At 39.4% G+C, this 17,923-nt stretch overlaps 1 protein-coding gene across 2 annotated transcripts in view; it reads left to right on the plus strand.

Annotated features, from left to right (window-relative positions):
* Positions 1-17,923, plus strand: part of LOC131459659 (MAM domain-containing glycosylphosphatidylinositol anchor protein 1) — a 138,211-nt gene that overhangs the window by 32,674 nt on the left and 87,614 nt on the right. For both annotated transcript variants that reach the window (XM_058629681.1, XM_058629682.1), the window contains exon 3: positions 7,974-8,113. In XM_058629681.1, the coding sequence (XP_058485664.1) occupies positions 7,974-8,113 (140 nt within the window). The remainder of the gene's footprint in view (positions 1-7,973; positions 8,114-17,923) is intronic.

The raw sequence follows: 17,923 nt of genomic DNA on the forward strand, positions 1-17,923 counted from the left end.
GATATTACTTTGACCAAATGGACACATGACACGCCACAATTAACAGAGAGTATTTTATGAAGCCAAATTGACCTAATTTAGTAAAATAAATATTTATAAAATGAGATGTGCAAATCAAGTCAGTGATGTGTTTAGTGTAGGAGTTAATGATGTAGGTGATGTAAATAATATCACCATAATTATTATTGTGCAGCCATGGGTCACTATTAGAGCCGGTTGTATTCCAGATAGTTAGATAGAGAGAAATACTGTAGACATGGACCTTTATGAGGTTCCATCCTTGGCTCTTCTTGTTTAGATGGACATGACAGTTTACCTCAGGTTGCTCCTGGTGGCTCTGCAGGCAGTGTGTGAATTGGTACTGATAGATGTGTGATAGAAAAAGTGCTGGACATAATGTGCTGTATGAATGTGTGTGTAAATAGGAATGGGTGAATGGCAAAACGGTAAAACCCATTGAGCGGTCATTAAAACTAGAATAGAGCTAAAGAAAAATACAGACCATTTATCACCTATAATTATTAGGTGCTGCTGATTAAAAATTAAATGTAAAAATGATGATGATTGTGATAATAGCAGAACTGTAATACAACATTTGTGCATCTGTGATGGAGTGGGAGTCCAGGATATGGGTTTAGTGTGTGGAAATAAGAGAGACGGAGCAGTTAGACTTGAGCCATCACATCCTGTATGTAAACTAGAATATCATCACAGGTGTTCCAGGACAAACTTATCAAGCAGACAAACATAGTTCTTAACCAAACCCCCAGAGGACCACAGGCAGGGTAATGACAGGGGCTAATTCTCAAGTGCTGAGAAGGAAAGCTCAGTTATGCACGCATGTCCAGAAGAAACATAGGTCCTCTTTTGTCCTTTCTCTCCTATCCTTCTCTTTCCGGCAATAATCCATACGAAACTGTATTTCAAAGCTTCTCTTTCCTTGGATTAGAATTCTGAAATGATGCCAGGAAACTGTGGCCTCTCCCCTTCTCTTCTCCATTACATTTTTGTTTTTTTTATTTTCTAATTTACCCTCTGCTCTTCAACAAGCCTCTTTTATTATTAGCTTCTGCTGTTACCTGACACTTTTTTGATTGCACAATCTCTTTGTCCTCCTGCAGTGACTGTGATGGAAAACAGACACTCGGAGACAAACACGAGCGCACACACACACACGCTACAGCATGTACCACATAATGTCAAACACACTGTGTCATGTCGATTTCATGATCCTAGAAAAGCCTATGATTAGTGTGGTTGCTATAAATGAAAGTCAAATCAAGGCTACTGTCGATGTTGGCTTTGGTTTTATGTAGCACTGCTGTCGTCAGATTTACTCTTAATAGTCTTAGTTATTGCCCATGTAGAAAATCACAATCAATTAAATTGGTTATATAAATTGACTAGAGCTGCAACTAACGATTATTTTCATAATTGATTAATCGATTATTTTCTCGATTAATCGTTTGGTCCATAAAATATGAGTAACCATAAGAAATGTTGATCGGTGTTCGTCAAACCTGGAAATGATGATGTTCTCAAATGTCTTGTTTTGTCCACAAACCAAAATGATTAACTTTTAATGATTTATTTGTTATCCAGAGCAAAGAAATTAAGAAAATACTCACATTTAAGAAACTGGGACGATGGGAAATCCGATTAATCGATTGTCAAAATAGTTGGTGGTTAATTTAGTAATCAATTAATAGTCAATCAATTGTTTCAGCTCTAAAATTGACCAATAATATATTATTGAATTGAATACAGTATGTTAATCCGTAGCAATAGTCACACCACATTCCCCTAACAACATCACATGCTTACTAATGAAGGGATTTATGAGCTCTCACATTCATGTATATTATGTGATTGGATGCACGTCTGATAAGGAGAGAGTGACTGGAAATGCAAAACTAAAATGTGAAAATGCTCACTTTCTTTAATACATTTCTTTCTTCTCACCTTTTTTTTCACTTTCTCTGAACTGAGCACTGGTGTTTGTGTACGTGTATCAAATCGATTCGCTGTCGACTTTCTTTTTCTGCAGTGATTGAATCAATACTGTTCACTATATGTGTGATCTTGAACAGGTGATACCTGTGTTTCCTTCACCTTTTTTCCGTTTTTTGACATTCAGTGTGTTTGCACTGAGATTAACCACATTACATTTCAAGGGCGCAGTTCATAAATAGACCTAATGAAATCTATTTCAATGAAATGGTCATGTTTTTTATCCTGTTTGATATTTTTTCACCTTACCAAGACCATCCTTAGGTACACTTTGAACATATTTATTATATATATATATATATATATATATATATATATATTTTGCATATTCTGTAGGCAACATTCCTTATAGTGCTTTCTCTCTATAGAGCTTCAATATTCATCAGCCTCCATATCTAATAGAATTAAAGTACTGTGTAAAAGTCTAAGGTCACCATTGGATGTTTGGATTTGTCAATGCTATCATGACCATACAGTGTATTTATTTGAACACATCCAGAACATACAATAGGCAGTTACCATTTTATGTTGACACATATCTACTGTGAAAAAGGTTTATTCAAGACATGGAGCATTTCATACACATGCTGTACGAGTTACACCCATTGCAAGTTTAATTTCAATTTATTCATTAGCTTGCTAATATAAAAGACAGTCATTCAGTCACATCATTCCAATCCAAATGCCAATGATCACAGAATTTCACAGACATAAATCAACAAAGCTGGTGGTGCCCTGAGACGTTTGCACAGCACTGTAAAATCAGCCTAAGGCCTGGTACTTTGTAATCTGACTCATAACAAAATGAAAAAAGTTGGAATATCTGTCTCTGTTCATGGTGGCCTCATGTGTCTGGACTTTAGTATTGAAATGTGTATGTAAATGAAGACCAGTAAAATATCAGTTATACCCGTTAAACCTTTGAATGTGAACAATTTGAAATTTAAATGTGGCTCCAAAGCTAGAATTAAAATAAAATAAAATAAAAGGCAGCCTGCTGGTGTTTGTCCAGACAGTGTTTGTCTACCTTAGTGATACATGAAAGCTTTTTCGTGTCTATATAAAAAGTCTTTAAAAGAAGTGTGTAAAAAAAAAAGACTTCCAAAAACACAGCATGTCTTTTCATTCGTTGTATGTGTGATGTGTGTTTTTATGTGTGTAAGCAGGGAAACGGCAATTTACAGTTGATTGAAAGCATCGCAGAGGTAACTGAAGGTTAATCCTTTCATTTAGAGCAGCCATTTAATGGTCAGGTCAGAAGTTAAATCAATGTTCCAGACACGTTTTGATATCTAGACTTCCAATCGAGCCAAAATGAAAAGGAAGGGGTCATGACATGAACCATTTGATCTTCCTCGATCCATGTCTGCAGAGAAGAATCCTGATAAAAGTGCTGAGGAAACATGAGTCACCTGGACTTTTGGTCATGAGGCTGGTGTTGTGTTTGTGTGTGTGTGTGTGTGCGCGTCACTGTGTGTGATAAGTGTTTCTGAAGGTGAGATGAACAGGTTTGCACTATTAATCGGTAAAATCTGTCAAAATGTAACTCACCTTCCCTTTCCTTTCCTTCCCTTTCCTTCCCTTCCCTTGCCTTGTCTCATGGCAGCAGGGGAAGGGGCCACGGCATCTAAACGGTCTCTTGTGCATAAAGTGAATTGAGACAGAACCCAGTGACATGCATGAGTCACTGCACCCCCATAAAGCAATTATGTATATCAACCATTCTGTGTGTGACTTAATGTTTGACAGCCTTTACTGTGGGATTCCTGTGGTGAGCTACAGTGTGACTTACAGAGAAACACACACACACACACACACAGAATGACACATGCATGTTTGCTTCACCAGCGCACACACACACCCACACTCACACACTCTTGAAACCACAGTCACACACACTGCTCAGCACTCTGTCAAGCTGTCACTGCGGTTTGACACCAGCTCTCCTGTCTCATCATTAGTTTTGGTGAGAGATGTCCTGTCCCCTTTAACAAAAACAAACATGGCAGGTGGCAACGAATCAATTAATCAGACCAGGCATTTGCCGATAGTTATGTTTCACTTTCAACTAATGTGCATCGAATGTCTCAGAAAGTTCCCAATAATGCACGGGCAACACTTTCAATCAAAAGTTTTGATCGATGAATAATCAGTTGGATCGACGCTGTCAAAACAGCACCTCTCTATGAGTGATGGTCATGTCTCTATGAACTTAATTGATGCACATCTGAGCAGGACACAACAACTGGTCCAGTGCCACTTTGTGTTAAGTGCTTCTTCTCATTATTTAGACCACTGAGCCTTGTCCTCGTTTGTGGCCCTTTTAGGACGTTAAATATACAGAAAGCTAATCTTCTTTTTTGAATGTAATGAATGCTGGTTATATATAGACGTGCATGAGGTCATTGCATGCAACACTTGTGTTTTAACTGGAAGCATTAATGCGCCAGAGAACATTTTCCGAAGTTACACAACTACTTTGAAGTTATTTGATGATTTCCAGGAGGAATTTTCGTTTGTTTGTTTTTTACTGCTCATGTGATGCGCTGCGTTTGAGACCAGAAGACAGCATTGCTGCTGTGTAACAGGTCGAGTTGTTGTGCTTTAATCTGCTTTGCCTCACTGAGGAGCCTACACCTCCACCCAGCCTCCCCTCTCTCTGGCCTGTAGCTGCCAGTCTCTCCCTTGCTGACTACATGAACTCACTTCTTTATGTTATTATTCTCACCGTGCGCTTTTAATTCTTTTATATCTATGTCTATTGCAACTTCGGTCAGTATCCGTATCGGTCCGATACTGGCCAAGGTCACTGGATGGGATATCAGACAGATACAAATTTAAAATCCGATACAATCCAAAAATCTTATATATCACACGCTTCACTATTTACAGACTGTACAAAATTTAGTATCGGACACAAAAAAGTGTCCTAGTTAAGAATTTCCTGGCCGTAAATATTTCTCTCAGACAGTTCTTCAGTTCTGCTTTATAAGGACTGCAGAGAGAGAATTGAGGAAGAGCTGTGAAGTGTGTCACACTCTTACTCCCACGTCGCATTGGTCAGGTTTTTTTGCTGGGTTGGTTTGTCAACAGTTGAACCTATTTTGAGCTCTACACAGAAAAAATAGACTTATTCAATAATTTTTTATCTTCTCCTTTAAAACTTGAACCTGTAAGTATTGAGATTTTAGTTACTATATACCTTGTTTATTTATCTAATTTAATTTACAGACTCTGCTACAGTGGTCATGTTCAGCTTGTACAAAAATAAACAGTATTTAAACCAAAATAAAAAAAACCTTTTCCTGTCTTTAAATGTCCCTTAAGAGTAAAGTTGAACCTTTAAGCCTGACAGAAATATTCATGTCATTTATATTGTGATATATATCACTTTAAATGATATAAAAAAGTATATCGTGAAAAGATTTTTTTTTTCCATATTGCCCAGCCCTACTACTTACCCTTTATCTCTTCTTGAACTTTTATTTTAGTTTCTATGCAATAGCTGTACTTCTTTGCTGCTCTCCCACTTTCATTGCCTCCTTCCCTTTTCATCCTTTTTCCTCATCCATTCCAGCTTTACTCCTTCTCTTCCTCTAAGCTGTCTTTCCTCCTCCCCCCTCTCTCAGCCTCCCTTTCTCTTGTCGATCAGGTAGTGGAAGCAGCCAAACTGCCCGAGGCAAGAGCAGAGATGCTCTGCTCTGTCCGACCCGGCCTCCCTCGTTTGTCAGCAAAATTATGCCAACATGCCAAGAAGTTGTTGGGATACAAACATTTACCATTGGTATCAGCTCGTCGTCTCACTGAGTTAGTGGAGCGTACCTCCATTGATCCCATGTTACCCTCTGGTGTTTTTCAGGTTTCAATCCCTTCGTTGGTTCCGTTTTCATTGATTGATTAGCTTGTTTCTGTAACATCAGCTGTCCACGGTGCGCTAACTATGAACTGTGAAAGACGGGAACATAAATAAGACATGATCTCAGATCCCACTGCAACTGTTATCAATATGCATTCCAGCAAAGCCCTTAACCCCCAATTGCTCCTCTGAATGTGCTCAGTATCCATCAGATAAAAACTGTAATTACACTGTGCTGCTCCCATGTGTGGATGTGAAACTGTACGAATCTGAGGCCAAGTAGAAATGCGTGCAATCCACATTTGGTTCACTTATCATTTATTCTGAGTTGTCGTCTTCATTCCAGAAAAAAACAAACTAATTCACTTGACATATTATATAACTTGGAAAGTAGCATTTAGACTGTGTTTCAGTGTCTTTCAGATTTTAGGATAACAAGACAGAGGGAACTTCATAGGCACACACACACACACACACAGAGGAGAGTAAATACAGTGTCACTGTCACACCATAATTGTTCTTGTTTTCTCGTTTCTTCTCCAAAACAGTGTGGTTGACGATGTGCAATGTCATTCTCTTCATAGATCCTTAAAGACTAATTATCCATCTAACAGGAAGAGAGTGCTAGTGGAGTATGGCTGCTCTGCTTTGTTTACCCACCAGGATTGGGATTAATAAGATAGTGGATAGAAGTTTAAAATAACTGCATTTGCAGCCAGAATCGAAATTGACGCTCTTTTCTTTACTGTTTCTTGAGAATTTAGAAATGCGAGTGTATGTACACTATTTTCACAAAGGACAACACACACACACACAGACACATTCAGAGCCTTCTCTTGCTTCGGACTTGATTTTTGGCCCCAGATCGCGTTGTGCCTGTTATGTCTGATCGAGTTGAAGTTTAAGGTGAACAGCCTGCCCACTTCCCTCCTGTCTGCTCAATGATAACAGATGTAGAGAACAGTGAAGATTTGTTCTCCCTGTGAATCAATGATAATCACATCATTGTGCTGGCCTGTCCTCCACGCCTCTCTCTGGGGTTTCACACATCTCTCTGGCCTTTTCTTCCTCACCCGCTGCCTCCTTTGCTCTTTCTCTATCTCTCCCCTCCTTCATCATCAGGGAGAGGAAGCCATCTGAGGTTACTTGCATGCGATCCAGCCCTCATGGGTCAACAACGCACAGACTCAGATATTGTAGTTTTCACCATTGCAGAGAGCTCCCGTCATCCATCTGTCATCCATTATTTCTCCTGCTGTCAACGCAGTAATAATAAGTTATAATAATTAGCAACAGTATGAGATGAGATGAGATGTTGCTTTGGTTTTTCTTTCAGTTTTTTGAATAGAAGTCAAAATAACAATGGTAATCTTTTATATTTGCATAGCATACCATTATCAACTATTTAGCAATTATTTATTCTTAAGTGTGTTTTTTAATGCTACTCTTATAGTGTTCCAGTGTTGTCGCAATGATGATATGATATGTGATACGTGTTTGGTTGTGAGGATTGAAACGTTACATTGTGCAGTTTAGTGCTGTCCTGGACAAAATCTGTGACATTGGTGCCAAATTTAGAGTTTTGTCTACCAAAGACAATTGAAATCAGAAATTTAGGACCAAATTCCCATAGTGTGACTGTTGCTATGACCCAAATTTACGATGTCATCTGACGATGAAATTACATAGTTAAGCAAGAATGATGTTTCTATAAATGAACTTTGATCAAAACCGACAGTTCATGTTGCCCTCTCCTCCTCATCTCCCTATTTTGATGTTAATCAGTGCTTCGTTACTCCACTTCAATGGCCTCCGCTGATAAAGCATTACAATAGTGCAGACAGATTACAAATACAATGTGTTTTCTTGCATACATTAGTTTTATTGATCAAACTTGTGTCCTTCTAATGGCTGTTACCTATACAATTATTGTGAAACCCTTGTTCATACAGCTGCAGTAGTAATGTCATTTATTTGTCTCACTCATCTGTTCTAACACTATACTATTACATGTCAATGCCCTTGACTGCTATAGAGATGCAACTGAATATGCAATGTGGTTTCTCTCCCTCTGTGTATGTTTGTGTGTCCATGGGTTTACTCACAGCTCCAGCCAGCGCCCAGATTGTGCACTCAGGTGCAGCATGTAACGTCAAGGATGATAACATCAGTGAAAGAATCTACACCATCAAGGAAGGAGACACACTTGTGCTTCACTGTATCGTCAAAGGACACCCGCGGCCACAGGTAAGGTCCCCAACACAGAGCATGTGTTTATGTGCTGTCTTTTACATATTGATGCCAATCCATTTAGTCACAGTGCATTTCCCGAGTCTTGCTCAAGGACATGAGGAGTACTGTGTTTTGAGGTACAGAATAAAACCCATCAACAATTCAATGGTACATACTCAACATTCACTTAACCCATCATGCTCACGTGGGCACAGATCTGTGCCACAGGTGCCCCCTTGGTAAATTGCTGTGGGAGTAGTACACAAATCCTGGTGTGTTTATTTCACATCTTCAGGCTTTACAAAATGCATTTGTGCTACTTATTTGTAATATTTTATATTTCATATAATGGCCAGGTCAAAGTCATAAAATAGACACTTTTTTTCTTCTATTTTTGTTTTATAAAAATGAGTCGAGCGAACTTTGAACTGACGTATTTCCAAATTTCACAATTTTTTTTATTTTTTGTTCAGATGTGTTTATGTTTTGTGTCGGTGGAAATGAAAACATTGCCTATAGGTTGTGCTGAAAAAAGATATAAGACACTCTATATTGCACCTTCCTATAGCCTCTGTATATGTTTTAACATAGTAATGGGGAAAAAAGCAGCCTAAATGCTCTGTGTTCTAGGGTTAATGCAGTATACAGTATAAGGAGCATATAGTATGTGTTATGTTTGGATAGAAACTTTGTTTTTGGTCAGATATTAATATACTAATACAAACATATATTACTAAAAGTTCTGTGATAGAGAATGTGATTTTGAAACAATATACAAAGATAATAATAACACACAGTCCTAATGGTATGTAACAGTAGAACATTACCCAAAAGTGTCAGTGGCTCAAAGTTTCAAGCACATGCATCTTTGTAAACATAACCCACATCAGTCTTAGACTTGAATACTGTCCTATGTAATGGGTTAATGAATGAGCCTTTATCAGCACTTATGCTTCTCTCTTCTCTCTTGAATCAATTGCTTGATTATCACTGTAAGTCTCGGAGTCAAGATAATAGCCATGCATCTGATGAATCTCATTTTCCTGACACAAATATAGCAGAACCTAAGGTCTCAACAAGCTGCTGGTGTTTCCGTGATGCATGAAAACTCCATTAAATCTGCCAGAATGTAACTTGTTTACATGGTGCATCCTTTTTCACACAAACATGCAGGTGCCTTATAAAACATGCCCTTAGTCGGCACGCATCCTTTTTATCACGTCTCATATAATAGTCGCAGACTGAGTCACTTTGTGCTGAGTCAGAGTGTTATCTTTTACTCATGTGACAGTGGCATTCACCGAAACCTGAGTCATTGCTCTCAGGTGTTTTGTTACTGACATCTTCAGTATATCTTGAATAATAAGCATAATGTATAAACCCAAGTGGCAACCATCAAAAACATCACCTGCAACCAGGCTCTTATTGGACCATTCCAGCTGTCAGTCACACTGGTGTCCACTCATATTATGTGCCATTCTTTCATTGTCCATTTTCCTATAAATGGGAGTATAATTTGCAAAATGAACATCATGTTCTATTGAAGAAGACGTGAAACTGTTGTAATTTGAGACATAACTGTAACTCATGAGGGAAATGTTTACTAATGTTATAAATCAAGTGAGAAATAGGTTAATTTTCCTGTCAACGCTCATTCAAACTGTTTTTTTTTTGCAACTAGCAGAGTTGTCACCTGGTGGGGGGTGATGTTACAACATAAACTGAGTTGACTGCAAAGAGGTTGTGTGTTTTGTGTGTGGGGGAGCGTGTGAGGTGAGAAAAGCTATGTTCCCCACGGTTGCATGTCCATTGGCATCACATCAACATGAATAAAATAGTGCCTCTGTGGCTAGACCTTGTTTTCTTGTGTGTGTGTGTAGGTGTGTGTTTGTGTGTGAAGAGGCAGTAGAGTTCACATGTGTTTGTTGGTTGAAACTAATTATCTCTATGTAACTACAATATCTAATTACATAGTGAATGTTGACCTAACCTGCCTATATCAACTGTGGCTGTCACTTCTCTCTCGTTTAAACATCCATCTCTCGCGCTCTCTCTCTCTCTCTCTCTCTCTCACACACTCACACTCACACACACACACGCAAGGATACATGGATACACATGAATGCATACCACATTTTAATCCATGTGGCCCCACCTTCTAAAATACATTCCGTCTTGCATTTTTTTTTCCCAAAAAAAAAAAACGTATTATATAACTTATTTTTACTAGCGCTGGAACAATTGTACAACAAAATGTACTTGGACAAAGCTCAGTGTACCAATCCACTCCCCTGGAGCAGTAAGATGTAGGAAATCATGTCAGTGATTGCTTGCTCTCTGGGTCAGGGGTGGAAGCATATTTTGAATAAAGATCACAGTCAGAATGTTACATATATATAATATGTGCAAAAGCAAAACTTACACTGCACACTGGTTGAGTGACTCTGTGTGAAAACTATATTTGTAAAGTGTAGACACAACAAACGGAGGCAGGTGGAGACAAAGATACAGACAACAGTCTTCATTGAGGCTTGTAACGGTGGAAATGTTTTCCTACAGAGACATCACGATTAATGCATTGACATATCATTTTGAAGGCAAATCAGAGTTAGGACCGTTTGTGTTTAACATGATGTAATTATGATGAGTTTTATTTCCCAATAAACCTTTCATTTGCTATTTCTGTGGAGCTCGGGATGAAATGTGAGACAAAATACTCAACTGAGGCTACATCCACACTACTGCTGTAAATCTTTGTTTGGAAATGACATTTTCCTATATCATATCATAGGCTTATCCAGACCATAATTTATGTGTTATTAACCAAATATGTAATAGTTTGGATGTACCCCGAAGGTCCATGAATCTCACTGCATTGTCATAGGTGTCTAACATTAGTGTGTAAATCTATTATTTAGTTTAAAAACACAATTTATACTCGTAACCGTGGCAGTTATTTCAAATAATCTTACAAAAGCACAACAAAATGTGAGTAAATACATATTTAACCACACAACATGATGCAGTATTTCATTGTTAATCAACCGTCAAAAACAAGGTGGCTACAAACAGTACATGAACACAGATTTAAATATGAGTGATGTGCTAATAACAGGATCAAACCGTGACAGGAAATAGAAACAACAAATGCAACAATGAGCGTTTGATGGCACGCACCATGTCAGGCTACCATTTTTGTGGTAACTCAAGTACAAATTGTCCAAATCTGACAAAAACAAGTTTACAAGAATCATTCACCAAAACCAGAGGAGTCAGATAAGCATCTGTCTCTTTAGCTAAGAAGAAGAGTGCTGACCTCTGTCCTAGGGCGTTCTGCTGGAGAAGCATACTGCAGCATTCTGCATTTGGTCCCACTGGGCTTACAGTGTTTCCACTGATCCATTGGCTGTATTGATAACCTGATTCCCGTAACCCCAGCTCTCCTTCATGCATCCTTACAACTTTTCATCCTTTTCTTTACACCCACCCAGGTCTCTGCCGTCTGAGAGCATTTTTGTTACTAATTCAATTTGGCAATTTTGTGCTCAAATGGACACAGACCATTGAGCCCCTTTTCTGTGTGTTTTACTGATATTTGCTGCACATTAATTACGCTTACTGTAATGCATGCCTCTGAAGCATACAGTATATTCACCACTCACAAGGTGGTTAGTTTTGTTTTTGGCAGATTTGTACAGAATGTCCCTTCCTTGTGCTGACCCTATTCTCCGTATTTGGTAATTGGCTGCCTAATAAATTAGATTTACAACTGCGCAAGTGAATGAAACCGCAGTGTCGCAAATGGACTCTTGACATTTTTAAAGTTCTGACCTATTGGCAGTAATTTCTGAGAAATATGCGTCATACACATCTATTCAATATATCCAAGGCAGATTGGTCACTGATTTTAAAGCCTATAAACAGCTACATGAACAGTTGCCAAAACATGGGAAATAATACAGTGATTGCATTTTTATTTTTTACAGTGGCAATAGTTTTCAGACACATCCTGATAGTTGTGATCTGAGTTTTGAAAAGCACTCCCTATTCCTCTTTGTTTGTTTTCTGTATTCACTGAGAAGATTGTATTGACCTCTAGGTGTTGGCAGACACAATATGTTCAAGACTATTATTTATGGATGTACTCCTCATGTCCTCATGATACTACCCCTCACCCTTCAGAGAAACAATATGCTTACTTATTTGGAGAGCATCCTAATATTGTTATTGATAAACAAAGCCACTGCAGAGTGGACCGCACTGAGTCTTTTAAAACATTACAACTTTGTATTTTAGGAATTAAATAAGTTGTTTCATCAGTCTTTCATCTGGTTTCTAGTTTTTGGGACAACTTTAAGCGTTCTACATTAAGATAAGTCTATTTAAGTTCACAGTAATATGACGAAACCGTTCTGATTGACTGATTGACTTTCCCCATCATCCATCTAGATTTATTACTGGAGAAGTCTTTCCTGCAGTGTGTTATATTGTTTTGCTTTTAAAACTTAAATCTATTCCCTCCCAGACAAGGATGGTGTAGACACTTCCACAGTCTTCAATTTCCCTCGTTCTTCACCTCCCTCAGAAAAAGGAGGATCCAATTTAGCCATGTGAGGCCAGACCAATAAATTGCTGCTTTACTGAGAATAAGTCTGATTGAGGATTTATCCAATCCTTTATCAAGACTGATTGTTTACTTTTGCCTGAGTTAGACTGGATTGAAAGGGGACCTCTCACTCTGAGAAAATCTAATAATTTCTCTGTCTCGCTTCTCTATGTCGATGTCTTTCTTCTTATTTTCACGACTCTTGGCAAGAGGGTGAGGCAATGGTATGCAATGATTTAATCCTATACCATCCTTCTGCCAAGTTCCAAAATGCTGCCAAAAAAGAAGAAGGAAAGAAAGAAAGAAAGAAAGAAAGCTCAGTGGTAGAGGTCACATATAAGGTACTTTTAATGACGCTCAAGGTTACTCAGGGGAAAGCAGACCTTTTCGTTAACAAAGCACTGTAGTCACGCTCACAAAGCTTTTCTTGTCTCACACACACACACACACACACACACACACACACACACACAAACACACAAACACACAAACACACCCTCCTCAAGAACAAAATAGGAGAGTAAATGGTTTTTCTGAAAGTGATTCCTACCTCCTTATTATTTATTCATGGGTCTGCTGGTCATTGCAACCTTGAGACCGTCAAGTGTGTGTGCATGTGTGTGCGTGCGCGTGTGTGTGTGTGTGTGTGTGTGAGTCCAATAAGAGGAAAAACTGGAGAGCACGATAGAAGAGAAAAATGGAGGGGCAGAAAGAAGGGATCGAGGGAGGGGGACTGCGGTTTGGAATGTGGGTTTGGATTTCCGTCCTTGAGGGGTGAGGGGAAGACGATCGATACTAAGGCTGAAAGCAAGGCTGATCAGGTGGCAGCACGAGGCTGCACAAGCACTCAGCAGGAACACAACCTGGACACAAACAAGGTCGCTGTATGACCCCTAACTGGATAGAGACTAGAGACAGAAAGGGGAAGAAGAAAAACGGAGAGTGAGCGGTAGGGGTCAACAGACAGGTGGGAATCTTGAGGTAGAACTTGCAAATCTTGAACAGAAATGATATTGAAGAACAGACATAGATACTTTAATGGAATAAAATGAGAAAATGAGAAGAACATGCAGCGTCTGAGGACAATGCCAATGCTGGAGAAAGCACTTTGAAAAGGCTATCAAAAGCTTAGAGAATATGCTTAAATGTGGGATTTAATTCGTGAAATGAGTGTTGGAGTTTGATTTTAAATATTTGTGGAGGTGGAAGACAGAAAACGTGGGTCAAAGGGTCAAACCAAATGTAGGCATCAAAATGAGGTGGTAAATTGTGTTTATTGTTTTTGCTACATGGGCTTTAATTTATCCTTGAAATATAAAGTGAGGTAGAGCTTAATTATATCTTATTGTACATGTTTTTCAATAGAAAGTCATTACGACAAAAACACAGACATAACTTGTCTTTTTTTTATGTTGAGACTGAGAGATGGTTGTGTAACTGCTGCCCTGTGCCTCTGAGAAATGTCTGAAAAGGTCCAGGTTTTTTTTTTTAAATCAACCTTCACAGTAATGACTTGATGAAGACTGAATTTCAGCTTTCATGCTGTGTTTCTCTATGACTTTATCTCACACTTTATTTCAGATAGTGAGTCAAAATTTAAAGCACTAAACACATGTGTCGGGGAAGTGTGTCTCTGACCACATGAGACAGTGTGGAAACAAAGACAATATCAAATTAGATCTGGAAGCAAAAACAAAAACTGTTTATATTGCTGGTGACGAGTCTGGCGGCACAACTGTGTGCTGGACTCCACCTATGCCCTGCCTATATATTTGAGTATCTCTAGAGTGTCTGCTGCCATGGTAACGGCCTGCTCTTCATAGACAATCCTCTCTCTGAGTCTAAAAATAATAAAGACGAGGTTTAAATGTGTGTATGTTTGCTCATTGAAATGATGGAAAAGTAATTTTAAAGTGGGCTAGTGGGCATGGATGGATTGATCGATAATGATGCAAAAGAAAATTCTAAATTCTAAGCTATCAGTGACCATGGACACAATAAAATAACAATAATGCCAAAGATCGTGATTTGGTCTAAAGGTTGATGATTCCTCTGCTTCCTGTAATTTCATATACAGCCCTGGTCTCATATTACAGAGGCAGAATGAGCAATAATGGCATTCATATTGTATGACAAGGTTAGAGAGAGGGATGGTGGATTCAATATCAGTGAGTCAGTTGTATTGAACATTTGCTGTGTGTTCATGGCACGCAGAGAGGCGGTAGGTGTTTCACACTGACATACTGTATATAAAGACATAGTAATGACGTTTTACATTTCAATCAGAAAGCGGTTCATTAACTGAAGATTTAGATATTAATTAGCCATGTTTGATTTCAGAATAATCTTGTTTTACTACTGGCTTAAACAGTCTGAGGCCATTGATTATTCTAATTCATCATTTATCTTGTCTATTTCTATTGTTGCTAACCTTTTTGTAGCCATATTTCACTAATCCCCTTCACACACTTTCACTGCTGTCTCCTTGTGTACCAATTTCATTATTTCATTCTTCATTATTTCATTTATTTTTGGTGAGCAGAAGGCTTTGCTTTACCTTCTGCTCACCTGTTCACACACACACGTTTCTTTTATTACTTGTTTCCTCCCTGAATTTCCACATCACTGATACCATGAATCTGTTAAGTAACATCCGTCCAGGATATGCTCACTCGCATTTCTTTCCCGCGCTATGTTCTCCTTCTCCTCACAGCCTCTTCACAATAACCCTCCATCTCTCCTCCCAGTGACAGATAATTAAAGCAACACTTCAATGGGCAAGTTAGTTTAGTTTTAATACTGTACGTCATCCACACCTTGTCACTTCCAGTATCTCAGTTTATGTACTTTGCAAAGCAAAGAGATGCTAAACAGTCTCAGTTCATTCTTTAAAACGGCTATTACCAACCTGGCAGACTAGTTTTTGGCACTGTCATTTTGCAGGTTTCAGTCTTCTACCAGATTTTTACCTCAGATATTTGTCCGCTCTTTGTGTTTGTCTCAGTGCCTGTGTTTGTTTGGGCCCATATACGTGCCAAGTACTATTCCTCGATAACAGGATTACCATCTTAAGCTTATTTGCAGTACGTGAGCCAGTTGGATGGATAAAGCACTGTATCGTCAACTCTTCTGGAGTTACATCAAAAAAAGAGTTAGAAAAATTGTAGACGTCAGGCTTGGCAAGCTCTCAGTGAGTAAGTGAAAGGGAATATAAAGGGTTCAAACTCTGTAACACCCCAGAAAGCAGCCACGGCACACAGAGGACCTTGCAACCTAAGCATTGCCTACAGTGATTATTTTGTGGTCAGGAGGATTATACTCTGTTAATGGCTTTGACACAATGTGCATGTGAATGTCTGAAGTGATCTCACTTGAATGGTTCAATTCTTTGCCTGCATTGTAATATTTCAAGCACTTCCGTTGTCTTCCACTTATCTGGGTCTGGGTCGCAGAGGCAGCAGACTTAGCAAGGAAGCCCAGACCACCGTCTCTCCCCAGCCACTTCTGCCAGCTCCTCCTGGGGGATCCCAAGGCGTTCTCAGGCCAACCGAGAGATATAATCCTCCCCAATAGGTCTCCTCCCGGAAGGGGGTGAACATGTCCGTGAGGCATCCTAACCAGATGCTCGACCACCTCAGCTGGCTCCTCTTGACGTGGAGGAGCAGCGGCTCTACTCTGAGCCCCTCCCGGATATCCAAGCTCCTCACCCTAGGCTGAGCCCAGTTACCCTGCAGAGGAAACTAATTTCAGTCGCCTGCATTGGCGATCTCGTTCTTTTGGTCGTTACCCAAAGCTCATGAGGGTTGGAACATAGATCGAGCATCACTGCGGACGCCGCCCCGATCCGCCTGTCGATCTCCCACTGCATCCACCCCCCACTCGTTAACGAGACCCCAAGATACTTAAACTCCTCCACTAGAGGCAGGACCTCTCTCCCGATCCAGAGCGATGCAAACCTCCCCAGCAAGAGCTAAAGGTCGTAGTTTGATGATGCTACATCATCTGCAAAAAGTAGAGATGAGATCCTCCCGCCACCAAACTCAACACCCTCCACCCCACGGCTGCGCCTAGGAATCCTGTCCATGAAAGTCATGAACATATTCCATGGACTGAATTCATTAAATGGAAATTAATAAGAAATACATTCAAAATAAATCTGCACATCTAAATACTAATTCAGAACTAAGGTTTGTCATTAGTTGTTGTTGTGTTGGCACTTTTCAGTTTAGACAAAAGGGTAAAAGAGTCTGACAGTGTCTGCTGGATCCTGTTGTGATATGTCACTCTGAGGAGGCTCAGAGGCAGATCAGCAGTAAGAGGGAAACTCTGTGTGTGTGTGTGCTTGCATGTGGCGTGTAAGTGTGTGAAGACCAATGTTGCGAACAATTTTGAGCTTAGATTCAGAAGGGTTACAGGGAAACACAGATGGGAAGAACGGTGAGAGATTTAGACAAAGCTCAACCACAAACACACACATATACAGAGAGAATATACAGATATACAGAGGACCGAGGATAGACAGCTGCAGGTGACTGACCTGTCAGTATATAGTTGCACCATCATCCTTCTCCCTCACCATCTCAAGCAGCACACATCCTTCTTATCTTCCTCTTTATATCTGGCACCAATGTCTTGGAGCTGGAATCTGCTGGCTGTTTATTCTGTACTTGCAGCTATACAGCAATCCACCACAAGAGCTCTGTGATAAATCCTGAATTTATGAAGCTCATAATGTTCGTTTTTTTTGGCAGCGTGTCATTCAGGTGTTGATTTAACCCCTTGTTTTCTTTGTTTTGTTTTCTTTGGCAGTCAAACATTGACAAATGACTGTAATATTTTGGCCATTGAACATTATAACCATCATAACGGTATGTTTTATTGCAGGAGATGCTAGCGTTGACTTGCCTTTCAGGCTTCAGCCTTGTTTACATTTGAATGAACAAGTGGGATCGTCAGTACATTACGCACTGCTGTAATCCTGATGCAGAATGTCCCAAACTTATTTCAGCTTTAATGATGAAAATATCTTGCACTTTTTTGTTGACAGATATTTAATTGCACTTGCTATATACAAAGTTAGTCATGCCTCAATTCAACCTGGAACAATGGCATTTTAGCCTCTGCGATTTGCTACTGTTTTAAAATGTGATTTTAATAATGTTTTCACCTGAATCCCAGACCCATGCAATGGGCAATCATTTTGGCAGAAAGATCACAGG

The sequence above is a fragment of the Solea solea genome, chromosome 5 (genome assembly GCF_958295425.1).
Source record: "Solea solea chromosome 5, fSolSol10.1, whole genome shotgun sequence".
Lineage (NCBI taxonomy): Eukaryota > Metazoa > Chordata > Actinopteri > Pleuronectiformes > Soleidae > Solea > Solea solea.